Consider the following 27,480-nt stretch of genomic DNA (forward strand, 5'->3'; position numbering starts at 1 on the left):
TCACGGGGCTTATCCTCTCACTTCCCTCAAATCTCCACACAAGTATTAATATCATTGTCATTCTTTTTTTTTTAATTTTTGGCCACAGTATGTGGCATACGGAATCTTAGTTCCTCGATCAGGGGTTGAACTTGTGCCCTCTGCAGTGGAAGCACAGAGTGGTAACCAGTGGACCGCCAGGGAAGTCCCAAGTATCATTTTCTTAGGGAGCCTTCCTTCACCCACTCATTATGTTCTACTTGCCCTACATTATTTTTCTCCATGGCACTTATCACCTTCTAGTGAAAGTCACTAAGTCGCGTCCAACTCTTTGCAACCCCTTGGACTATACAATCCATGCAATTCTCTAGGCCAGAATACTGAAATGGGTAGCCATTCCTTTCTCCAGGAGATCTTCCCAACCCAGGGATCAAACCCAGGTCTCCCACATTGCAGGCGGATTCTTTACCAATTGAGCCACCAGGGGAGCCCTATCACCTTCTAATGTACTATATATTTTAGTCATTTGTTGTAGTAGGAAAGAAAGAAAGAAAGAATTGAAGTCTCTTAGTCATGTCTGACTCTTTGCGACCCCACGGACTATAGCCCACCAGGCTCCTCCATCCATGGGATTCTCCAAGCAAGAGTACTGGAGTGGGGTGCCATTTCCTTCTCCAGGGGAATCTTCCCAACCCAGGGATCAAACCCAGGTCTCCCGCATTGTAGGCAGATGCTTTAGCATCTGAGCCACCAGGGAAGTCCTATGTACTCAATAAATATGTGTGTGTTCCCTTAGTAAATAAAAGGAAGGAAAGGTGAGGATGCCAGTAACGTGGTTTTGCTAGAGTGGGTGTAGTAGGCATGGTCTGTCTCTGGAGCTCTAATGCTGGACGAAGCTTCTGACTCCAGTCCGTAGCTAATGTAGCGTGATTCTGGAAGTGTGCCAAGAGGGCCTTTCTGATTCCCCAGCTTCCTGACAGTTGCAGAGGTAGCCCTTGTTTTAGAGGATATTCTGGGAGTCTCTCCTGGAGACCTGAGAGAGTCAGCTTTTCTTCACCATCTATCTCATTCATCTTCAGTTCAGTTCAGTCACTCAGTCGTGTCCGACTCTTTGCGACCCCATGAATCGCAGCACGCCAGGCCTCCCCGTCCATCACCAACTCCCGGAGTTCACTCAGACTCACGTCCATCGAGTCAGTGATGCCATCCAGCCATCTCATCCTCTGTCGTCCCCTTCTCCTCCTGCCCCCAACCCCTCCCAGCATCAGAGTCTTTTCCAATGAGTCAACTCTTTGCATGAGGTGGCCAAAGTACTGGAGTTTCAGCTTTAGCATCATTCCCTCTAAAGAAATCCCAGGGCTGATCTCCTTCAGAATGGACTGGTTGGATCTCCTTGCAGTCCAAGGGACTCTCAAGAGTCTTCTCCAACACCACAGTTCAAAGGCATCAATTCTTCGGTGCTCAGCCTTCTTCACAGTCCAACTCTCACATCCATACATGACCACTGGAAAAACCATAGCCTCATTCATCTTAGTTTATCCAAATGTGCCCTGTTATCTAAGGCTGAACCCTGACTAATACTACACCCCATCTGACATCAAGAAAGCTGATCATCAGGAACACTAAATGACCGCAATAACTCACGCCCAAGTTTATTTGATCCCACAAACTAAATGAATAATTCTAGAATCCTCTTCCAATGAATGAGTAACACCTACTCCATTCTAGAAATTTCTCTTCCTAATCCCTCAGAAACATGGATTTCTGGAACTGATGAAAAAATATATTCTTTCCAGCCCAGCCCTCTGTCTGGAATAGTTTGCACCTGCTGTGGATGACTGTTAAGACTGCTCCCCAGGGGCAAGAAAATTGTGCATCTCAATATTTGAGCATTTTGCATAATGTATCCTGTAGGATATTTTGTGGAATTTTCAAGATATGTTGCACTGGGTAACTCAAATTAAGTCACAAAAACCAGCTGTTTGGTTATAAACCATCCATTGTGGATTTACAGTGCATATTATGGATTCAAATCTTCTTTCAACTAAAAATGGCTTGTTTTCCTTTTCTGATTACTCAGTTGATGACTTGTGTGATTTGGGACAATCAGAGCCTGAGAATCTGGCTGTTGCTTCCTGTCTTCTGTACATTCTGTTAAGCAGCTAAACTCTGTGTCTAGTGTGGTTTTTTCCTTCTTTTTTTTTTTATATCTGTGGTATTTGCCTTTGAAACTGAAAACATTTTTCAAAGAGAAAACCATCTTAGAAAAACATCATAGAGGGAAAATCCTCTTCATTGTATAATTTTATAAAGGCAAGCCAAGGACAGGCTACTCCTCTGAAAAGACAAACCTGGTAAGAGGAGATTTCTTAATACAGAAAGCGGGTGAAGCAGAAGGTATCAGAGGATGGATAGGGCCAACATATTTTTTCATGGGTATGAAAATTTGTAATACAAAGTTATTGAATAACATGTGAGTCAATTATATTGCACTTTTAACACACTGTGGGGTTTTTTTCTATTTATTAAAGAGTTATTGTACAAGTTTTTAAGAGTTGGTTCCCAGGGAATTCCCTGGTGGTCCAGTTGTTAGGATTCCACGCTTTCACTTCTGAGGGCCCAGGTTCAGGGCCTGGTCAGAGAACTAAGAACCCAGAAGCTGCACAGCACAGCCAAAAAAAAAAAATCTGGTTCCAAAAAGTGCAGAAAGGACTGTCCCTTTTAAAGTTGTAATTTATATCATGAGAAATTGTCATTATTATTGAACATTATTTTTCAAAAGAGAGTTTCTCTTTTGGTTGTCCTAGTAAGTATATTTCCCACTTCAGATGAAAGTCAGACCCTAACAACAAAGAGAATACTCTTTAAAGATGGGAGTCTCATATCATCTAACATAAGAGCTTGTTAGGTTTTGAAGACAGAAGAAGAGGGAAAGCAGGAGAGAGAATAAATACTCTGACAACCACTAATAAAATTTATATTTTTTAAAAGGGTTTTACATTAAGGAATTCTGCCACAAAACACCATTACATAAAATATTATCCTAAACATATGATATAGTGAGTATAAATAAGGTAACTCCCAGGATGTACCAAGAAGACTCAGGACAGAGGAATATTCCTACTGTGAGTATGCAGGAGTTCAAGATAGATTCTGCTTTGTGCAGTCGGGTATGAATGAAGTGGGAAAGGAAACCCTCGGAAGGAGAAGCCTCATATTTGAACCTGTGGGATTTGTTAAAGGGCCCAGAATATACATATTTTAATTAATCACTAAATTCCACAGTCTGATATATTGCCACACACATGATGTTTCAATAAATGTTGGTCAAACAATTTGATACCAACGATGCCTGTTGAGCACATATATAGATGTCAATTCCTTTCTTCCTTCTTCTTGACTTAAAAGATGAAATGATACCTACCACAACAGGCATCGTATTCCAACCATGAAGCCAGTATTCTTAGGCTGATAGGGCAGGAAGATGTAAAAGATGTGAGGCTTTGAGTTTATCAAGGAACTGTTTGCTCCAGATGTTTTCTTATGTTAATATATATATATATATATTTTGCTTCCAAGTGCAAATTTATATTTTTTCTATTTTTTTTATTGAAGTATAGTTGCCCTATGATATTGCATAAGTTTCAGGTGTGCAAAACAGTGAATCACAGTTTTTAAGCGTTATACTTCCTTTATAGTTATAAAATATTGGCTGTATTCCCCATATTGTACAATAGATCCGTGCAGCTTATTCTGTACCCAGTAGTTTGTGCCTCTTAATCCCTGCCCCTATATTGCCCCTCTCCACTTCCCTCTCCCCACTGGTAACCACTAGTTTGTTCTCTGTGTCTGTGAGTCTGCTTCTTTTTTGTTATATTCACTAGTTGGTTCTATTTTTTTAGATTTCATACTTAAGTGATAAAATGTAATGCTTGTCTTTCTTTGAATTATTTCACTTTGCATAAAGTCCATCCATGTTGCTGCAAATGTCAAAATTACATTCTTTTTATGGCCAAGTAGTATTCCATTGTATGTGTATGTGTGTGTGACATCTTTCTTTTTTTTCCCATTCATCTGTTGCTGGGTACTTAGGTTGCTTCCATATCTTGGCAATTGTAAATAGTGCTGCTATGAACATTAGGGTGCATGTATCTTTTCGAATTATGGTTTTCTGCAGGTGTATGCCCACGAGTGGGATTGCAGGATCATATAGCAACTCTATTTTTACTCTTTTAAGAAACCTCTATACTGTTTTTCACAGTGGCTGCATCAATTTACATTCCTACCAACATTGTACAAGTTTTCCCTTTTCTCCACATCCTTGCCAACATTTGCCAACTTATTTATTTGTTTGTTTGTTTTCAGCTATACCACAAGCATTAAGAATCTTAGTTGCCTGACCAGGGATCAAACCCATGCCCCTGCAGTGGAAGCACAGAGTTTTAACCACTGGACCTCCAGGGAAGTCCCTGTAGACGTTTTATGAGAGCCATTCTGGAGAAGGAAATGGCAACCCACCCCAGCATTCTTGCCTAGAGAATCCCATGGACAGAGGGGCCTGGTGGGCTGCTGTCCATAGGGTCGCACATTCATAGCGTCACACAGTCGGACACGACTAAAGCAACTTAGCATGCATGGATGCATGCATTGGAGAAAGAAATCACAGCCCACTCCAGTATTCTTGCCTGGAGAATCCCACGGACAGAAGAGCCTGGTGGGCTGCCGTCTATGGGGTCACACAGAGTCGGGCACGACTGAAGTGACTTAGCAGCAGCAGCAGCAGCATTCTGACAGGTATAAGGTGATATCTCATTGTGGTTTTGATTTGCATTTCCCTGTTAATTAATGATGTTGAACATCTTTTCATGTGCCTGTTAGACATCTGCATTTCCTCTTTGGAAAATATCTATTCAGTTCTTCTGCCCATTTTTTAATTGGGTTGTCTGATTTTTTTTTTTTTGATGTTGAGCTGTATGAGCTATGAAGATAAAAAGAGCTGTACGCAGAAAACTATAGCACACTGATGAAGGAAATTGAAGATGGAAAGATATACTGTGTTCTTGGATGGGAAGGATCAATATTGTTCAAATGACCATATTACCCAAGGCAGTCTACAGATTCAGTGCAATCTCTATCAAAATACTAATGGCATTTTCCATAGAACAAGAACAAATAATTTTTATGGAAACACAAAATTTGTATGGAAACACAAAAACCCCCAACAGCCAAAACAATCTAGAGAAAGAAGAACAGATCTAAAGAAATCACACTTCCTGGCTTCAGGCTATGCTCCAAAACTGCAGTAATCAAAACAGTATGGTAGTGGCACAAAAACAGACTCATAGATCAGTGGAACAAGATAGACAGCCCAGAAATAAACCAACACACTAACGGTGAGTTAATCTATGAGGACGGAAGCGAAAATTCACAAGGAAGGAAAAAAAACAGTCTCTGCTAAGTGGTGCTGGGGAAATGGAACAGCTACATGTAAAAGAATGAAATCAGGGCATTCTATAGCACCATATACAAAAGTAAGAGTCCAGGTACTGTAAAATTTCTAAAGGAAAACATAGGCAGAGCATTCTTTGACGTAAATTGCAGCAATATTTTCTTGAATCTGTCTCCTAAAGCAAGGGAAATAAAAACAAAAACAAACAAATAGTGCCTAATTAAATTTTTAAAAGCTTTTACACAACAAAGGAAACCATTGGCAAAATGAAAAGACAGTCTACTGAATGGGAGAAAATATTTGCAAATGATATGACCCATAAGGGATTAATATCCAGTGTAAATGTTTTATTCTTTGTCCCTGAAACCACTGTTATTGTAGAAAAAAAGGAATTCTTCATTGATAAACCCCTAAAAGGAAGAGTGCATCTTTTTTCCAGGTCCTGAAAGCTAGGCCTGATCTGATGTCACAATAGTCCTCCTGGATAAAGAAAAACACAAAATCATTTGTTTTTTGATATCTCCAATTCTTCATGCAACAGAACACTGTATCTAGAACATGTGATCTTGACTTATACATATTTGTATAGTACCTATTTTGGCATTATGTTTGGGTCTGTTCCAAGAGAGAATTTCCTGTTTGGGGAAGTTCTTGGCTCACAAATTCAGATAACCTGCAACATAATCTATTTTTCAATTATTACAGGTTTCCTGCTTCAGCCATCGCTAAGCTTTTGTTCTCAGACTAATCACAGTGCTACCATTAATTCCACAAATGACCACCTCTGAAACTTTTCTTCACAAACCATAAACCTGGGTTCTCCCCTCAAATAGTCACAGGTCACCATCTGTGCCAGTTATCAATTTATTGTCTCTGAGCTCCTAATTCACCTTTGTTTGTTTTGCTTTGTGCTAGCTGGCCCTGCAAACATTTCCCCATGTCAGCTAGTGCAATGTTAGGCTTTGTCAGCAGAGGGCGAGGCAGTGATATTGCTGGAGGCAGGGACTGCTCTTTTAGGTTCTTGTGTGAAGATGGAGGGTTGGGGCGGTGGGGGGAGGTTGCTCCTACAGCTCTTGACAGAAAGCAACATATAGGACACCCATGCAGCACATAGGCACTCATGCACCAACATGTTTTGCCAGCGATATGCAAAAATCAGAAAGTGACTTCCCAGTGAGTTTCACCAGCATCCCAGAGGGCTGATTCCCAACTAGTTTTACTAGGGCCCCAACAGGTGGCTTCCGGCCAGCCCTGGCTGGTGGCACTTCAGCAAACTCTCTGTCATTAAGTAGGCCACAGCCACACCCTCTCCAACAGGGCCTGAATTTCAGTATTGGCTTCTTTCCAGATCTTCTCCTTCCATGGCTTTTAGCCTCAGCAAGACTCTTGAGAGTCCCTTGGACTGCAAGGAGATCCAACCAGTCCATTCTGAAGGAGATCAGCCCTGGGATTTCTTTGGAAGGAATGATGCTAAAGCTGAAACTCCAGTACTTTGGCCACCTCATGCAAAGAGGTGACTCTTTGGAAAAGACTCTGATGCTGGGAGGGATTGGGGGCAAAGGAGAAGGGGACGACAGAGGATGAGATGGCTGGATGGCATCACTGACTCGATGGACGTGAGTCTGAGTGAACTCCGGGAGTTGGTGATGGACAGGGAGGCCTGGCGTGCTGCGATTCATGGGGTCGCAAAGAGTCGGACACCACTGAGCGACTGATCTGATCTGATCTGAAAAGACTCTGATGCTGGGAGGGACTGGGGGCAGGAGGAGAAGGGGACGACAGAGGATGAGATGGCTGGATGGTATCACTGACTTGATGGACGTTAGTTTGAGTGAACTCCGGGAATTGGTGATGGACAGGGAGGCCTGGCGTGCTGCGATTCATGGGGTCGCAAAGAGTCAGACACGACTGAGCGACTGGACTGAACTGAACTGAACCGAACTGTAGAGGTAGTAGCCCCTCCCTACGTCTGCTTTTCTTGTATTCTGTCAAGTTTACTTTATTGCTAAGATGTCATCTCCTCTTATTTAGTTAATTATTAATTATTTATCCCTTAATTACTTAATTGCTATTAGTAGTTCATTACTAGATAATAATGCTTTATATTTAAATGTCCCATTCAATTTTCTGAGTGGTTTCTATTTCCTGGCTAGACCCTGACTGACACATCTTCTGTAGGTCATTCATAGCAATTCTGCATGGGCTGTCTTTATTTTACAAAAATTTCAGGAGTCTACTAACTTCCAAAATAAATCAGCCTATTAGTTGTAATGTTAGACATGTACAACCAAATTTCCAAGCCTGATAATCCAGTACATTAAATTTAAATTCTTTTGCAAAGGTTCAGAAATAAGGAAAGATTCAGAGACATTGAATTTCTGTTGGTGGCCTTTCTTAAACCCATTAACATTTATTTTAATTATGGTTCCATGGTCTGGAACTATAGACCTATAGTTGACCTATATTTGACCTACAGTTCAAATAGTCTGAGAACTAAATTGCATGTGTAAAAACTCCAATGTTTAGGGAAATATTTGGATATTAGATATATGCTCTAGAATTGCCTACAACTAAAGGATCTGAGAGGATGAGAGTGAAAAGCTGGCTTAAAACTCAAAAAAAAACTAAGATCATGGCATCTGGTCCCATCACTTTATGGCAAATAGAAAGGGGAAAAGTAGAAGCAGTATTAGATTTTATTTTCTTGGGCTCCAAAATCACTGCAAACGGTGACTGCAGCCATGAAATTAAAAGATGCTTGCTCCTTGGAAGAAAAGCTCTGACAAATCTTGACAGCATATTAAAAAGCAAAGACATCACTTTGCCAACAAAGGTCCATATAGTCAAAGCTATGGTTTTTCCAGTAGTCATGTACTGATGTGAGAGTTGGACCATAAAGAAGGCTGAGTGCTGAATATTTGATGCTTTCAAATTGTGGTGCTAAAGAAGACTCTTGAGAGTCCCTTGGACTGCAAGTAGATCAAATCAGTCAATCCTCAAGTAAGTCAACACTAAGTATTCACTGGAAGAACTGATGCTGAAGCTGAAACTCCAATACTTTGGCTGGTGACATGATGCAAAGAGCTGACTCATTGGAAAAGACCCTGATGCTGGGAAAAATTGAAGGCAAAGGGAAAAGAGGGTGGCAGAGGATGAAATGGTTGGATAGAATCACTGACTCAATGGATGTGAATTTGAGCAAGCTTCAGCAGATAGTGAAGGACAGGGTAGCCTGGAGTGATGCAGTCCATGGGATTGCAAAGAACTGGACACAACCTAGTGATGGAACGACAACAATGAAAACAAAGGATTTCAAAATTTGTATCTCTATTAATAATAAGCCTGTAGGCAAACTAAATTTAAAAAAAAAACTCTACTCTCAACCCACACAATGGAATATCATAACATTTGAGATTTTTGGGTTCTGTGCTAATCTTTGTCAAGAATGACCCATAGAGAGAAAATATCTACAAATAATATACCTGATGAGAACTTAGAGTCCATAATATATTAAGAATTCATACAATTCAGCAACAGAAGACCAACAATCCAATTAAGGACGGACAAAGTATTTAAATAGACATTCTCTAAAGCGGAAATATAAATGGCCAACAAGCAGGTGAAAAAATGCTCAGTGTCATTAAAGAAACGGAAGTCAAAACCACAATGAGATACCATTTTACATCCACTTGGATGGACAGAATTAAGAAATAAAACAGAAAATAACTAGTGGTGGTGAGCATTTAGAGAAATTGGAACCTTAATACATTGCTGGTAGGAATATAAAATAGTACAGACACTGGAGAAAGAGTCTGGCTATTCCACAGTGATTACATATGACTCAGTAATTCCACCTCTAGGGATAAACCCAAAAGAATTGAAAACAGGTGTTCAAACAAATGACTAAGCAAATGTTGATAGCAACACTATTCACAATAGATAAAAGGTGAAAACAAGCCAAATGTCCATCAGCTGATGAATATGGTTAAACAAAGTGGCATATCCATACAATGGAATATTATACAGATATAAAAAGGAATGAAGTACAGATTACACTACAATGTGAATGAACTTAGAAAACATTATGCTAAGCTAAAGAATTAGGTACAGGAGGTCACAAGTTGTATAATTCCATTTATATAAAATATCCAGAACAGGAAAATCCAGAGATTAGTGGTTTCCAGGGGCCAGAGGGAAGATGGAATAGGGAGAGATAGTTGAATGGGTATAGGTTTTCCTTTTTGGTTGATAAGAAGGTTCTAGAATTAGACAGTAGTGATAGTTGTATGACATTGTAATTACACTACATGCCACTGACTTGTACACTTTAAGGTGATTAATTAAATACAGTGAATTCTGTATTGCATATATTTTACTGCAATGAAAAGATTGTGGAAAGGAAGGAATTGGAGGTGCAAAACATGAACAATTCTTTAAAGAAATTTTGATGTAAAGAGTAGTTGAAAATGGTGCAATGGCAGGAAGGGGATGTAGAGTGAATGGAAAGTTTTTAAAATATTAAAAAATTTTAAAAATATATTGAAAACAGTGTTATCATATAGTGATTATCAAATAGGTACTTGCTGAATGGTAATTAGGTGTATGGTTACCACATAGACATAAAGGGTGGCAGCACTGGATGAGGAGCCATTGATCTATTAGATCCCAAACATAAGATACAATGATCACCTTTGCCTCTGATTCTCATGGGCTCACTGCATGAAAGCAATGAATGATAACAGTAGGGAAGCAAGACAAAAGATAGAAGACTATAGGGACTAACTGTGTGTGCGTAGTTACTCAGTCATGTCCCCATAGATTGTAGCCCTCCAGGCTCCTCTGTCCATGGGATTCTCCAAGCAAGAATACTGGAGTGGGTTGCTATTTCCTTCTTCAAGACCCAGGGATCGAGCCCACCTTTCCTTCTTGGTAGGTGGATTCTTTACCACTGAGCCACCTGAGAAGCTTCAATCTCAGGGGTTGACAAATTCACATTCCCACCTGGTCCAGAGACCTGCAGCATCCCTGGGGCCACTCCTGGCTCCTGGCGATATTTCTTTGCAGACACCTACCTGCCTGAACAGACCCGTAGTACGGCCTTGACAGGGATGTTTGGAGCGCCTCTCCAGAGCAGGATCCTGATTCAAACCCACATGCCTGAAGCTGAGCATGTGATTGTGAATGAAATCTAACATTTCTGTGATTTAGCTAACTTAATATCTTAATATGATATTTCAATACCAATGTTTTGTCCTTAGTCCTGCTGCTTCTTAAATATAATACATCTGATTATAACATTTTTGACTATGTTGTCCTTAGAATGTGTTCCATTTTTGATCAAAATAGTACCATCCTCTTCAGGGATAAAAAAATATTGTTGACATTAGAAGAAAAGTCAGAATCTAAACAGAGAAAAATGGATGGATAATGACTGGAAAATGTTTATACCAAATCTTTTTTATTTTATTTTATTTTATTTTTAAACTTTACAATATTGTATTATTTTTGCCAAATATCGAAATGAATCCGCCACAGGTATATCTGTGTTCCCCATCCTGAACCCTCCTCCCTCCTCCCTCCCCATACCCTCCCTCTGGGTCGTCCCAGTGCACCAGCCCCAAGCATCCAGTATCGTGCATCAAACCTGGACTGGCAACTCGTTTCATACATGATATTATACATGGTTCAATGCCATTCTCCCAATTCTCCCCACCCTCTGCCTCTCCCACAGAGTCCATAAGACTGATCTATACATCAGTGTCTCTTTTGCTGTCTCGTACACAGGGTTATTGTTACCATCTTTCTAAATTCCATATATATGAGTTAGTATACTGTATTGGTGTTTTTCTTTCTGGCTTACTTCACTCTGTATAATAGGTTCCAGTTTCATCCACCTCATTAGAACTGACTCAAATGTATTCTTTTTAATGGCTGAGTAATACTCCATTTTGTATATGTACTACTGCTTTCTTAGCCATTCATCTGCTGATGGGCATCTAGGTTGCTTCCACATTCTGGCTATTATAAACAGTGCTGCGATGAACATTGGGGTACATGTGTCTCTTTCCCTTCTGGTTTCCTCAGTGTGTATGCCCAGCAGTGGGATTGCTGGATCATAAGGCAGTTCTATTTCCAGTTTTTTAAGGAATCTCCACACTGTTCTCCATAGTGGCTGTACTAGTTTGCATTCCCACCAACAGTGTAAGAGGGTTCCCTTTTCTCCACACCCTCTCCAGCATTTATTGCGTGTAGACTTTTGGATCGCAGCCATTCTGACTGGCGTGAAATGGTACCTCATAGTGGTTTTGATTTGCATTTCTCTGATAATGAGTGATGTTGAGCATCTTTTCATGTGTTTGTTAGCCATCTGTATGTCTTCTTCGGAGAAATGTCTATTTAGTTCTTTGGCCCATTTTTTGATTGGGTCATTTATTTTTCTGGAGTTGAGCTGTAGGAGTTGCTTGTATATTTTTGAGATTAGTTGTTTGTCAGTTGCTTTGTTTGCTATTATTTTCTCCCATTCTGAAGGCTGCCTTTTCACCTTGCTAATAGTTTCCTTTGTTGTGCAGAAGCTTTTAAGTTTAATTAGGTCCCATTTGTTTATTTTTGCTTTTATTTCCAATATTCTGGGAGGTGGGTCATAGAGGATCCTGCTGTGATGTATGTCAGAGAGTGTTTTGCCTATGTTCTCCTCTAGGAGTTTTATAGTTTCTGGTCTTACGTTTAGATCTTTAATCCATTTTGAGTTTATTTTTGTGTATGGTGTTAGAAAGTGTTCTAGTTTCATTCTTTTACAAGTGGTTGACCAGTTTTCCCAGCACCACTTGTTAAAGAGATTGTCTTTAATCCATTGTATATTCTTGCCTCCTTTGTCAAAGATAAGGTGTCCATATGTGCGTGGATTTATCTCTGGGCTTTCTATTTTGTTCCATTGATCAATATTTCTGTCTTTGTGCCAGTACCATACTGTCTTGAGAACTGTGGCTTTGTAATACAGCCTGAAGTCAGGTAGGTTGATTCCTCCAGTTCCGTTCTTCTTTCTCAAGATAGCTTTGGCTATTCGAGGTTTTTTGTATTTCCATATAAATTGTGAAATTATTTGTTCTAGCTCTGTGAAGAATACCGTTGGTAGCTTGATAGAGATTGCATTGAATCTATAAATTGCTTTGGGTAGTATACTCATTTTCACTATATTGATTCTTCCAATCCATGAACATGGTATATTTCTCCATCTATTAGCATCCTCTTTGATTTCTTTCACCAGTGTTTTATAGTTTTTTATATATAGGTCTTTAGTTTCTTTAGGTAGATATATTCCTAAGTATTTTATTCTTTCCGTTGCAATGGTGAATGGAATTGTTTCCTTAATTTCTCTTTATGTTTTCTCATTGTTAGTGTATAGGAATGCAAGGGATTTCTGTGTGTTGATTTTATATCCTGTGACTTTACTATAATCATTGATTAGTAAGGGTTTATTCACTCTTTCTGGACTCTAAAGAACTTTAGTAACCTCATAAAACAAATATTTTTTACTTTGATTTTTTTATTTATGTAAATAACTTTTAATTCTGTTACAACATACTTAACACTCATACTTAACACTCCATTATTAATCCTGAAAATCTGTCCATTTGCCTTATTGCTCTGTTAATCTAATCTCTCCTACTTTTAATCTAACCTCTCCTACTTACACTATATATTTTGTCATAGAGAATTATGCTTTGAAAGTCTAGCAATTCTGATGATTAAGTCTATGAAATTGTGTTTAAATCTTAAAGAACTCTGTTACTGTGTGTTGATCATCTACTTCTGTAACAGTTTTGTTTTTGTTTGTTAGCTGAGCCGGGTCTTCATTGCAGCACACGGGCTTTCTCTAGTTGTGTGGAGGGGAGCTGCTCTCTAGTTGCAGTGTGTGGGCTTCTCATTATGGTGGCTTCTCTTGTTGTTGAGCCCAGACTCTAGGTGTGCAGGCTTCAGCAGTTGTGCATGGGCTCAGAAGTTGCAGTTCACAGGCTCTAGAGCATGGGCTCAGTAGTTATAGCACATGGGCTTAGTTGGCAGCACTGCATGTGAAATCTTCCCAGACCAAGAATCGAACCCATGTGCCCTGCATTGGCAGGTAGATTCTTAACCACTAGACCACCACAGAAGTTCTGTAAATGTTTTAAACATTTAATCTGTATTGGTTGAGGGAAATAACATTGAAAATAATAACAGTGCTTGCACCCCTTCCCTACATAGCTTGGAATTTCAACAGCTATCCTTATTGCCAGCCTCTTAAAGTCCCCATTCAGTTCAGTTCAGTTCAGTTTAGTCACTCAGTCGTGTCCAACTCTTTGTGAACCCATGAATGACAGCACGCCAGGCCTCCCTGTCCATCACCAACTCCCAGAGTCCACCCAAACCCATGTCCATTGAGTTGGTGATGCCATCCAGCCATCTCATCCTCTGTTGTTCCCTTCTCCACCTGCCCTCAATCATTCCCAGCATCAGGGTCTTTTCAAATGAGTCAGCTCTTCGCATCAGATGGCCAAAGTATTGGAGTTTCAGCTTCAACATCAGTCCTTCCAATGAACATCCAGGACTGATCTCCTTTAGGATGGACTGGTTGGATCTCCTTGCAGTCCAAGGACTCTCAAGAGTCTTCTCCAACGCCACAGTTCAAAAGCATCAATTCTTCAGTGCTCAGCTTTCTTTATAGTCCAACTCTCACATCCATACATGACTACTGGAAAAACCTAAAAGATGATGCTGTGAAAGTGCTGCACTCAATATGTCAGCAAATTTGGAAAACTCAGCAGTGGCCACAGGACTGGAAAAGGTCAGTTTTCATTCCAATCCCTAAGAAAGGCAATGCCAAAGAATGCTCAAACTACCGCACAATTGCATTCATCTCACACGCTAGTAAAGTAATGCTCAAAATTCTCCAATACATGAACCGTGAACTTCCAGATGTTCAAGCTGGTTTTAAAAATGGCAGAGGAACCAGAGATCAAATTGCCAACATCCGCTGGATCATCGAAAAAGCAGGAGAGTTCCAGAAAACCATTATATCTGCTTTATTGACTATGCCAAAGCCTTTGACTGTGTGGATCACAATAAACTGTGGGAAATTCTGAAAGAGATGGGAATACCAGACCACCTGACTTGCCTGTTGAGAAACCTGTATGGAGGTCAGGAGGCAACAGTTAGAACTGGACATGGAACAACAGACTGGTTCCAAATAGGAAAAGCAGCACGTCAAGGCTGTATATTGTCACCCTGCTTATTTAACTTATATGCAGAGTACATAATGAGAAACACTGGGCTGGAAGAAGCACAAGCTGGAATCAGGATTGCCGGGAGAAATACCAATAGCCTCAGATATGCAGATGACACCACCCTTATGGCAGAAAGTGAAGAGGAACTAAAGAGCCTCTTGATGAAGGTGAAATTAGAGAGTGAAAAAGTTGGCTTAAAAGTCAACATTCAGAAAACGAAGATCATGGCATCCGGTCCCATCACTTCATGGCAAATAGATGGGGAAACAGTGGCTGACTTTATTTTGGGGGGCTCCAAGATCACTGCAGATGGTTATTGCAGCCATGAAATTAAAAGACGCTTACTCCTTGGAAGGAAAGTTATGACCAACCTAGATAGCATATTAAAAAGCAGAGACATTACTTTGTTAACAAAGGTCCATCTAGTCAAGGCTATGTTTTTTCCAGTAGTCAAACTCCCCATTAAAAAATAACAAATAAAAACATTGCCCAACTAAAATAGGAGTCACCTGATGAAGCTTTGAGTTCCTGCTGCCATGACCACTAGGCTAATGGACTCCAGCTTGTGAGTTGAACCCTGTCCCAAGCCAAAATCAGGTGACCCAGAATAAGTGGAGCAGAAAGCTGCTCACTTTCTTATCCACCTGTTGCTACAACACAAGAAAGTTAAAAGTGAGTTGTATTGTATAGTGTGAAAACACTGGAAGGGCCCAGGGCAGTTGAAAAACTAGCACACAACTGGGCTGGATTAAAAGCGCTAGGTGTCCACATCCAAAGATGATGATGCTACTCTCCTCCTTTGGCTTGGAGCATTATGTCTAGCTCAGGGTGACATTCATTAGGGGGAAAAATTATAGGGGAGAATAATTTTGATAATGATAATGAAGATAGTAAGTAATAAAACTTAGATTACTTGTAATAGGCCATGCGGCATTCCAAAATCTTCTACACATATTAATTCATGAATCCTCGCAACAATCCTCTCAGGTGATAAACCAAAAGCACAGAGAGAGGCTGTTACTTACTCATGGTCATACAAGCAGAAACTGGCAGGACCTTGTTGTAAAGCCCTTAAGTTTGGGGCAGGATGAAGACCTTTTCTTATAGTAATAGTGTTATCCTACATAATACAGAGGATCAGGGAAGACTCTTGAGGTGGCTTTTCTACTAAGATGTGTGAGATTATCTAACAAAACAGAAATAAAGTTAGGGATGTAGGAAACAAACTTACGGTAACCAGGGGGTAAGAGGGTGGGGGATAAACGGAAAGATTGGGATTGACATATACACACTACTATGTATAAAATAATAAGGACCTACTGTAGCACAGAGAACTCGACTCAATACTCTGTAATGGCTATTTAGGAAAAGAATCAATGAGTGGATAGACTGTGTGTGTGTATAACTGATTCACTTTGCTATATACCTGAGACTAAAACATTGAAAATCAACTATACTCCAATAAAACATTTTTAAATTAAAAGCAAAAGAAATCAGACAAAAGGGGAAGGGATGGAATTGCAAGACTGTTCTACGCACGGGGGCCAGCGAGTACAAAAAGCGTGAGGCAGGAGCTTTCGTAGTGCATTTGGTAATTTAAAAGGCGGAGTGACTGGAGCACAGTGAGGTACAGAGGGGCCAGGAAGCTTGAGCAGGAGGCGGGGGCAAGACCATTGTATTTTCTTAAGCACTTTGGGAAATAGCACTTAGGCAGATATTATCTCATATAGTCATTAGATTCCAGACCTTAGCATGTGTTTCAGAGAAGACAGTCTATAAATATAGGTTGACTGAATGAATGAACCCCTACATTTTAAATAACTTATATAATGGTTTTATGCTACCTTAGTTGCTACAGAATCATTAAAATGAATTTGTTAGGGGCACATAAAACTGCACAGAGACAAGTTGTTGTCTTTTTTTTCCCCTTTAAAATAAGCCAAAGAATAAAACTGAATCCAATTAGCGCTTCAGTGGCAAGCACTGTGCGTGAGCCACTTGCCAGTGTCGCGAAACTAGAAGACCCTCTAGCAAGAGAATTCCCTTTGCGCTTGCTCAGTCCGGGGCTGCTCAACTAGAGGGCGGGTTCCTAGGAAAAGGAAATGGTCGCGGCGCCTGCGTCGCTCATTTTGGGTCCTAGGCTGGCTGCGCAGGCGCACAGGTGCCATTTTTGACCGTAAACATCCTGCCGATTTGAACCGAGGATTTGGGCGGCAGGAAGAGCCGCGGCGTAACGGCAGCCATCTTGTTTGTTTGAGTGAATCGGAAAAGGAGGCGGCGGCTGTGGCGGCAGCGGGAGCTGCTGCGAAGCTACACCGCACTAGGGCTCCCCTCCCTTTCCCCGCCCCCTCCCCGACCCTTTTCCCCTCCCCAGGCCACCCAGCCCGCCCAACTCCCGGCGGAGAACAAGGTAAGATAATCGGCCAACCCCTTCTTTTGCTCCAGCTTCCCCCCCCCTTCCACCCGTTCCCCGCCGTCTTGCCGTCGGGGAGCAGGACTCCGGAGCGGGGCGGGAGGACGAGGGAGACCGCGGCACAGCCCGCGCCCCGGGACGGAGCCGTGCTGCTTCTCTTCTGAGCTGCGGGACGGCAGCGCCGCCCGCCCCGGGTCCCTGGCCCCAGGCCCGCCCTCGGCCGGGACCCGCGCCGCCTGGGCCCGCATCGTCTCTTATTAGGGAACAAATGGTCCAGGTCTGTTTCTAGGCCAGAGGAGCCGTTACTCGGCGGGTCCCTCGGGGAGCAGGGGAAAGCCTGGGCCGCGGAGGGGGAGGAGGAGGTTTGAACGAGCCCGCTCTCGGACCGGGCCGCCTACTCCTCGGGTGAAAATGGCTGTCTGGGAGGACGCGGGATTCGGGGCGGGAGGCGGCTACAGCCCGCGATGCCAGCTCCGAGGGGCCGCAACCGTCTTTCGCGCGCGGGTGCCGGGATCGGAGACACGCGGGCCCGGAGGATGCGGCGGGCCCCTAGCCGGGGACTGCTGCTGCTCCCCCTTTCCCCGTTTTTTTTTTTTTTTTTTTAAAGGAAAATGGTTACGATGGGGATAGCAAATGTTAGACCAATAGAAAACGCGACCAAGGGAAGTTGCCTCTGATTCTTCGGAAATTAGCATAATTGGTTTTCCTCCCAGACTTTTCCTGGAGATTGAGGATATTGAATGTTGTGTTTGGGAGGGAGGTGTGTGTTTCTGACAAATAGGAGGTGTTTTTTTCCTCACTGAGAAAGGCTTTGAGAAGGATCTGTAACAGTTTAGTGGTGACACTGTCGAGCTGTGCTGCCAGACTTCGCGACCTTCTTCAAAGAGGGAAAGAGGGTTTGGCCACCTTTGGATTTGATAGATAGGCTTCCAGCGTTCAAAAACGCGCTTGTGTTTTTAAGGGTTTCTGGTAAAGGCTTGTTCATCGGCTTCTCTTTGCAAGCCAAAGTTTAACATCTGCTCTCCTTACGCTGTTTAGAGTAATCATTGAATTCTAGAAAATAAATTTGTGTTTTCTTCCAATGAATGTCAATGCCAGTGAGCTGTGTGATTGTGCAGAATGTTGAAGACAGATTGGGGAAGTTTTTTGAAGTTGCAGGGTCCTTAAATTTCTTTGCTTATTGTTGGAGGCTGCTAATCAATTACTTTTAAAAAGACGTTGATGGGGACCTGTGCCATATCCAGTGATTAAATTATTTAACAGTTTGCAGATGAGGTGACAGTAGTGAATAACTCAGTGGACTTTGTGCTTTTTATATACAAGTCAATTATGCTGGTAGCGCATAATCTTCACCTTTTTTGTGTTTAGAGGCAAGACATTACTGCACTCTAGAATTAACTGCTTAAGGATGCGATTCTCCTGGTGAGTTCCAATTTATTGGAACACAAAGATTCTGAGTTTTCTGTCTTATAATTTGGTACAGAAAGGAAAGTTCTTGATATTGAAAATGAAGATTTTGTGGTTTATGTTTAAATGTTCTGATATCAGAGTTGTTAGGCATGATCTTGATAACTTCTATATATTCTGGAGGAGATTTTTTCCCAGAGTAACTGCGTCTATAAAGGCATTGTGTTGGGTATGATGTTTTAATTCTCAAAATCCTTTTTGGGAAACATCCCCATTTTAGAGCTGAGAAGGCTGAGACTCACATGTTAAATCTCTTTTAACAGTTACAGAACAGCTAAGGAGGGAGCTGAACTTGAACCTAGGACTATCTGGTTGTAAAACGCTCCTTCAAAGAACTTTAGTATCAAAAGGGACGCAGCTCTAATGTGTAGCATTGCAAATACCTTTTGTTCTGGAGACCCTCCCCCCAAACACCCCCCAGAAGACAGTTCCATTCTTACGTGAGTTAGATGTTGATGTTTTCCAAGGTTAGTAATCACTGAATTTCCACCTTCCAGTTTTTTATGGTTAGGAAAAATGAACACCACAGAATAACCAGCCTAATTCACTAGTTACTGGAAAAGCACTCCCAATAGAGTTGTTTTTACTTTGAATAGGTGACATTTGTATATGCCTTATGTTAAAAAAAAGCCCGTCGGTGCAGAAGGGTAGGCCTTACTTTCTCACTGGACCTACTTTTCAAAGGTGACCAGTTTCATCAGTTCTGTTTTCATTCTGCAGGTATTTTATGCTCCTGCAAGTGCGTGTTAACATACATGTAGAGAGAGAATTCTCTTTTTCAATACTTTATCATCGTTTTGAGAGTGCATAGAATTTTATTGCATGATTGTATTGATTTGCTTAAAATCACTTCTTAGGGGCTGCTGCTGCTGCTAAGTTGCTTCAGTTGTGTCCGACTCTGTGCAGCCCCATAGATGGCAGCCCACCAGGCTCTGCCGTCCCTGGGATTCTCCAGGCAAGGGTACTGGAGTGCGGTGCCTCCCCACTTCTTCTCCAATGCATGAAAGTGAAAAGCCTTGAAAGGGAAGTTGCTCAGTTGTGTCCAGTTCTTAGACCCCATGGACTGCAGCCTGCCAGGCCCTGCCGTCCATGGAATTTTCCAGGCAAGAGTACTGGAGTGGGGTGCCATTGCTTTCTCCGTCTTAGGGGCTAGGTAGGTTTTTTCCTACTACTTTGTTGTAGTCGAGCTGACAAGGCAACAAAACATTTAGTTAGACTTGTGGGCTCTGAAGTTCAAGCTGCATTTGCATTGAATACTGGTGACCTTTGCCAAGTTCCTTATACCTCTCCTTTTCTTTCTTGGTCTATAAAATGGGCCAGTATTTATCTTCTAAGACTGTCATGAAGAGGATGGACACATAAAATCCTTAGAGCTTAGTAAGTTTAATTTTTGGTCTGTCGTTATTATACATCAAGTATACCTTTGGCTTATTAATGGAAGCCCAGTTTCTGGCTGGAGAGTATAAGATTTTGCCAAATTGCCCTTCAAAGAGGGCATACCAATTTATACAACCACTATCTTGCCCTGCTTTCTAACAGATGAGTGAAATATTAGAATGATTTAACATCATTGTAGAAACATGAGCTGTAATTTGACTTTGGTTTTTTTGAAATATCTTAAATTGCCATTTTTTGCATTCCTGAATATGTTCCTAAATACTAGTCTGCCGTTTCATATCAAATTTTTTAAATTACTTTTTAGGATCAGTTTTTAAAAGTTGTTTGTTGCTTTAGAAAAAAATTGAGAAATTACGAAATTGGTAAGCTGTGTTTCTGGTAAGCAGAAATGTAGGCTTTCTTCGAAGATCTATTGTAAGGGATTTCCAAAATTTAGAATCTTGAGAACTTTTAATCAACCTTTTTTTGTGGGGGTGGGGGGCAGGCTAAAGGTTTGGTATCAGTAAGGGAAAGAAATGCTGCAAAAGGCGAGGATGATCAAATTTTACTCTTATTTAGATATAAGCCAGTAGTTGATCACTACTGTCCATCAGGCTTCCTTTAGTTATTAAGGTGATTTCCTGTTGCTAATTGTTTCCCAGATTAATTTTAGCACCACTCTGCTTTAGTTACTCCCCATCCAATGCCAAGAAAGCATCTGTTTAGGAATCTCTGCCTGGACATAGCTGGGATATTTTAAGCATGGAACTCTTAACCAGCAGCTGAAGTGCTGGCTGTGAGCTACTGACACCTGTTGAGACATGCCAGTTTCAATTTCTAAAATTTCCAAAATTTTTTACATGTATCAATTATGAGGTCACTTGGTGTATTTCATTTTCATTAAATACATATTTAGCATTTGACTACAGCAGAGTGTTGTAGGAGCTAAATAGTAAGTTATTTTAACTTATTTGGAACATGACTGTCTTCTGTAGTAAAACTTGGGGCTTATTGTGTGAAACAGCGACTATATTTCTAAGTGTTTTTAGTAACATTTCAAAGACACTGGATTTCAGCAAAATCCTGTGGACTATATTTATAATGCTATAGAGGCAGCCTGATTTTTATACTAACAAACTTTAAGGCTCGAAGTAGAAGTGCTACAACATAGGAGGCTCTTTTTGATTATGGGAAGCATATTTTGATTTACTAGGGTATAAGGTACACTTGAGGTGCTGTTCTTTTGTTTTTTTGATTAGGGGGCGGGGGAGGGGGGGTGTTAGTCCTTTTACTTTAGAGTGACCTGAATTCTTCTTTAGTTCTTTTCTTAACTCCACATGTGCAAGAAAAACTTCACAACTTTAGGCAGTTGATGAAGCCTATTTTTTCTTTTGAAAAATTTTTCCTAGTGTGAATTAGTGATCCCCTGAAAGCATCTACTTCAGAGAATGAAAATTCCATCAAATTATTGGCATCAAGATGAGGCAAACCTGACCTTATTACTCTTGTACCACCACCCTCCCAAACATTTTTGACAGGCGTGAAATCTCTTGCCTGGAATATGTTTGATATATATGTATTTTATGTACCTTACTGCAAAGAATGAGCACAGTTTTTAATTGAAAGTACAGTAAGCAAAGTTATTTAAAGTTAGGTCCCTTTGTGAAATCATGAAAATTCAAATTGATTTAGTCTGGATCTTTTTTTCTTAAGCTAATTCAAAAGGAAATTTTGCATTCCCAGTAGCCATTTATGAGATATGCGACTTCTCTGTACCCTCACCAGCATGAGCTGTTGCCGTTATTTTTTGTTTTAGCTCTTAAAAGAGGTGTGAAGTGATATCTCATTGAGTCTTAATTTGCATTTTCTTAACTAGCAGTGCTGAGCATCTTGTTCTTAATTTGCCTTCAGTACATTCTCTTCCTTGAAATCTGCCCCCCCCTTTTCTAGTTGGATTTTTTTTTTTTTTTTAAACTCTAGTTTTGAGAGTTCTTTATTTATATTCTGGATCCAGGTCTTTTTCAGATATGTGGCTTGCACATATGTTTTCTCATTTTCTGTCTTGTCTTTGCATCCTCAGTGGGTTCCTTCATAATAGGTTCTTCCCCTTTATGGGACGTGTTTTTGGTGTGATGTCTAAAAATTCTTAGGAAGCTTTAGGTGTTAAAGGTGTTTTCTTGTGGTTTTCTTTTTCCCCCCTTAAAATTTTATAGTTCTATATTTAAGTCTGTACTTTTATATAATGTGTGAGATTTGGGTTGAGGGTTTTATGTTTTTGTTGTTGTTTGTTTTGCCTGTGGGATGATATGTAATCACTGAAGTGTCATTTGTCAAAAAGAGTAAGTAGACTGCCTCATTTAAATTCTGCGTCTTTGTGAAAAATCAGTTGGACTTAATTGTGTGGATATATTACTGTGTTCTCTCCTCTGTTCCATTGATTTGTGTGTCTTTCTGACTACACAGTAATTGACTATTATACCTCTAAAATAAGTCTTAAAATCAGGTAGAATGAGTCTTCACAGTTTTTGTTTTACAAATCAGTTTTAGTTATTCTAGGTCTTTTACCTCTCCTTATGAATTTTAGAAAAATCTTGTTGGTAGCTTATTTTAAAAAGCCTCACTAGAATTTTGATAGGAGCAGTGTTAAGGTTTCTTCAGGATGGGGAACACATGTATACTTGTGGTGGATTCATTTTGATATTTGGCAAATCTAATACAGTTATGTAAAGTTTAAAAATAAAATAAAATTAAAAAAAAAATAATAACACAGGGAAAAAAAAAAAAAAAAAAAAATTAAAGGAATATTCATTGTGCTGTCCAGTTACAGCTCAGACTATTTTGTCTTAGAAAGTGAAAACTTAAATTCACCAGAAGTCTGTATACACAAGTATTTATAGCAGCTTTATTTGAAATCATCAAAAAACTTGGAAACAACCGAATGTCCTTCAATAGGTAAAATGGCTAAGCAAATTGTGGTACCATACCCACCCCAGGGAAGGCTACTCAGCGTCGAAAGGAAACAAACTATTAATACGTGCGCCAAACACCTTGATAGATTTTTTAACATGATGTTGAATCCAAAAAGCTATTCCAAAGTCAGATACTGAATGATTCCATTTATGTAACATTCTCAAAATGATAAAGTTTAAAGAAGATTTGGTGTTTGCCCAGAACTTAGGAATGATAGGGAGCAAGGGATAGATGTGAAATAAGTTTTAAAATTTTACTTACTTTTCATGCTTTCTGTAGAAGTATGACTTACCTTTTTCCAGTTACGGACATTTTAGAAAAAAATAGGAATTCATTTGGTGAAAGATTTTTAAAAATCTGTGGAAAAGAAAAACTACATGATATAAGGGAAATTACAGTTTTACACAGTTCATATGTTCTCTGAGCTAGAGTATTTCAGGCTGTTTTTTTTGCCTTAGTATTTATACATTAGATTACTAAAAGGAAAATAGCATACTTGTATTTCTACTAAGAATATTTCAGTCACGATGAATTGTGTACTGTATCATTGTTCTCGATTTAGTATTTAAATTATAAGAGGGCAAGTGCTTTCCAAATTCCTGAGTTGAGAAAACTTAGGTAATGCTTTTTTTTAAGGCTCAGCTTTTCTAGACTACTCACTTGTAAAATGGGGCCAACCCACTTACTTATCAACTTGGTGAAATGTAAAATGCTTGACATGAGGTAGCAATTATTGTATAATGCATTTGGCTGAGAATCTCATTTTTAAATGGGGTTCTAAAATGGAAATTTCCTCATTGATTAATATCTGTGCTTGAGTGTTTTTCTTCCTGGACATTTTTTTCTTATCATGAGGAATAAATTTTCTAACTTTGGGCCAAAAGCAAACTTACTTCTTACTTTCACAGTTAGTAATCTGGATCGGAATAGAATTAACACTGGATGGAACTTCAAAAAGAGTAGGTTTTCTGATGACAATTTTTACTTACAGTGAAAAAACATACTAGCACTTTTATTGTAAGATAAAAAAGTTTTTTCACTGTAAGTAAAAATTGTCATCAGAAAACCTACTCTTTTTGAAGTTCCATCCAGTGTTAATTCTGTTCCAATACAGATTAGTGTGGCATGAAAGTGATCTGACCTTTGTCCCCTTTTCACCTTAGTATGGGGGGAGCAGTCTTTTTCTTAATGCTATCAAAATTAAACAATAGGTTTTTGTGTTTTTTTTTTTTAATTTATACTCTACTTCACTTGAGCCTTTCATACATAGTTCTCAGATTTAAAAGGAAACTTCACATTTTTTGTGTAAGTCGCTCAGTCATGTCCGACACTTTTGAGACCCCATTATACAGTCCGTGGAATTCTCCAGGCCAGAATACTGGAGTGGGTATCCTTTCCCTTCTCCAGGGGATCTTCCCAACCCAGGGATTGAACCCGGGTCTCCCTCATTGCAGTTGGATTCTTGACCAGCTGAGCCACAAGGGAAGCCCAAGAACACTGGAGTGGGTAGCCTATCCCTTCTCCAACAGATCTTCCCGACCCAGGAAGCAAACCAGGGTATCCTGCATGGCAGGTGGATTCCTTCCCAACTGAGCTATCAGGGAAGCCCGATTTCTTGTACATCTTGATAATTCAGTTCTCATGTGGCATTTGTGTTAATTTTTCTTCCCCCTCAGGTTTCCTCCTGTTTCATAGTCAACCAGAACAATGTTCTACGCACATTTTGTCCTCAGTAAAAGAGGGCCGCTGGCCAAAATTTGGCTTGCGGCCCACTGGGATAAGAAGCTAACCAAAGCCCATGTGTTTGAGTGTAATTTAGAGAGCAGTGTGGAGAGTATCATCTCACCAAAGGTATGTTTGATGTTGATATTTTTATTACTTTGTTGATTGCTCACTGATGTGTGAAATAGAATTCTATAAAAATGATTTCTTAGGCAGGCATCTGTGTATATTGAGGGTAAAGAAAATCCATAGATTAGCCAGAGTTTCAGTTTGATACTCTCTTCTCTAAAAATTCTGTTGTGAGTACAAAGATAATTTTCATTTGCCTCTTTTAATGACAGATAAGCATGGTCTAGCAGTACCCAAATATTTTATATTTGACTTTCTAGATGTTTTTGTACTAAATATGTGTATAGGTGTTTTTGATTGAGGAATTTATAGAATTTATATAAAGTTTTCAAAATAAGGACCCATCATTTGGAAAATTTTACAGGGGCCAGATCTAACTACTTTATCCATATGGTGAACAGTGTCCAGAACACTTGCTCCACCTCAGCTTCACAGGCCTGCTTGCTGTTTCTTGAAGATACAAACCTTTTTCCCATCATAGAACTTTTGTACTTGGCCATGCACTTTCCCTAAATATTTAATTACTGTGTGTCACTAGAATGGAAGGCTTGGGAATGTCCTAACCTTATCTGCTTTGTTTGCTGCTCTGTTTCTAGACATTTTCTTGGTATCCTCTGAAACTTCTGAAGCAGTGGTTTCCACCCTTGGATTTCACAAATAGTATGCCTTAATACATGTTTTTTGTGTTGCCAAAGAAAGACCATTAAAACACAGACACAGAGCTACTAACATCATTAGCATTTCATTGAGGAACAAACAGGTTGATTTAAAAAATGTATGAAGGGCTAATCTCAAAATAAAGGTATAGTCCTTGAATGTAATTTTTTTATACATATATTACGTCTGTGTTTTAAAGGTCCTTTCTGGATGTTGTATTTTTACATATGCATATACACATATATCTACCAGTTTCCCTGTTTTTAAAGATTCCAGATCTCTGGATCAGCATTGGGAGCTACTGTTAGAATTGACAGTTAAATGAGAGTAGTTCTTCATTGCTGAAAGAGCAAGAGGATCCAGGAATAAAGCTGGGATGTAGCAGAGACTTGTTCAGAAAAGTTATATGGAAAAATGTTTTACAGGAGAGAAGTGAAAGTTTGATTTGGAATTAGAGTACATTATAAAGTTTCTATGGAACTTCAACCAGTTTTAGAGTTATTAATGTAGAATTTATTGGTGTTAAAGATGTTTTATTATTTCGAAGACAGTACTAATTAGAAAACTTTCTGCAAATGGGAAAATAAGTGACCTTTAGTTCTACCACCTAGAGAAACCTTTAGTATTTTGCTATGCCTTCTAGACTTTCATGGGTGCATGTGTTACACATGTAATTTTTCTCCCTTTTAATGAATGTATACAAAAACTGCATTGTATGTTTTGTAACAAGACTGCGTTCGGGAAAAGTTCTGTTCATAACTCTGCCATCATTTTAGCAGTTGTATTGTACAATGTCATAGTGTCTTGCGCACAGAACTTAAAATACACAGGAAAACCCAGAAACACACTTGACTGTAATTGAAGTGAGGTCATTTGTGTTTTCATAAATTAACTGCAGAAACACTAATGTGTATGATTGGGGGTGGGGGGAGTTGTTGCAGACACTTCTGGGAATGTTTTGATAAATGGCATGCGTACTGCATTAACTTCATAGTATTCAAAAAAGCTTTGACTTCCAAAACACATTTGACCCTAGGACTTCAGATAAAGGATAATGGACTTGTAATTTATAGTTGTGATTGTGCATGATTTATTTTACCAGCTGCATTTTTTGAAAGGAGGGAGCTAATCCATAGTTTTTCCCAAATTTTCTGAATTGCTCTGGTCTTTTAATGCAGCCATTAAAAATTACGGTAATACTATAGACAGAGCTTTTCCTGGATAAAGGCTCATTACAAAACAATATGCAGTTTTATGTACACATACACACACAAAAAGGACAGTTGTGTGTATGCACATATAAAAGCCTAGAAGGCACGTTAAAATATTCCTAAAGATTGCTCTAAGTGGTATGATTAAAAGTTTTTATTTTCCTCTTTAAAAAACAACCATTTGGTAACCGTTATTTGTAAAATCTTTTGTTCTGTGTCTTTCTTTAATGTTGATGTTTTGGGAATGTGATTGTTGGAGCAGGTGGTATACTTATTTTTAAGATATCTGATGCATTAACCATGTATTCTGTGGGGAAGTTGTACCAGTGTGCACTGCTGGTCAAATTGAGAAATGCTTTCTTTTTATAGGTATGCTTACTGAATTAAGTTAATGGAGAAAGGAGAAATTGAACTCTTTTCTGGAAATAGATATGTGTGGCTAATCTTTAACAAAATCCATAAGCAAATACTGAAGTTGATTTGGCTTTTAAAAAAAAACACATTTATTCATAATGTGTGCAGAGTATTTTGTACGCCATTAGGGACACTTATAACTTTAAAATCATTTCTAAGTCTGTTTTTCTTTGATTTTGGTTTATTATGGTAGAATGTATCACAATAGATACCTCCACAGGGTGAAGTGACCTAAAAATTTCTAATGTTTGTTCTCGTTGTGCAGTTCTTGCAGGGAAATGTTGATCTAGTGGTTTAGAACAAGTGTCAGACAGATGGTACACTCAGAACTCCATGCCTTCCCCCGCTCTGGTTGGAACGGCCCCTCTTAGTCCCTGTAGAGCTGTCCTTGGATGTATATAGCCTGTGTTCTTGATCATACCCACACGCTTA

The 27,480-nt window shown here is 39.7% G+C and overlaps 1 protein-coding gene across 3 annotated transcripts in view; it reads left to right on the forward strand.

The window, feature by feature from the left end:
* Positions 1-27,480, forward strand: part of RAD21 (RAD21 cohesin complex component) — an 88,232-nt gene that overhangs the window by 41,276 nt on the left and 19,476 nt on the right. Inside the window, exons 1-2 of one of the 3 annotated variants that reach the window (XM_055546368.1) lie at positions 16,865-17,098; positions 24,592-24,766. In XM_055546368.1, coding sequence (XP_055402343.1) covers positions 24,623-24,766 — 144 coding nt within the window. In that variant the 5' untranslated portion in view covers positions 16,865-17,098; positions 24,592-24,622. Of the gene's footprint in view, positions 1-16,864; positions 17,099-17,360; positions 17,379-24,591; positions 24,767-27,480 lie in introns of those variants that run through there. The other 2 variants (XM_055546370.1, XM_055546369.1) reach the window with 2 other exon arrangements.

Source organism: Bubalus kerabau, chromosome 14, assembly GCF_029407905.1.
Source record: "Bubalus kerabau isolate K-KA32 ecotype Philippines breed swamp buffalo chromosome 14, PCC_UOA_SB_1v2, whole genome shotgun sequence".
NCBI classification, from domain to species: Eukaryota; Metazoa; Chordata; class Mammalia; order Artiodactyla; family Bovidae; genus Bubalus; species Bubalus kerabau.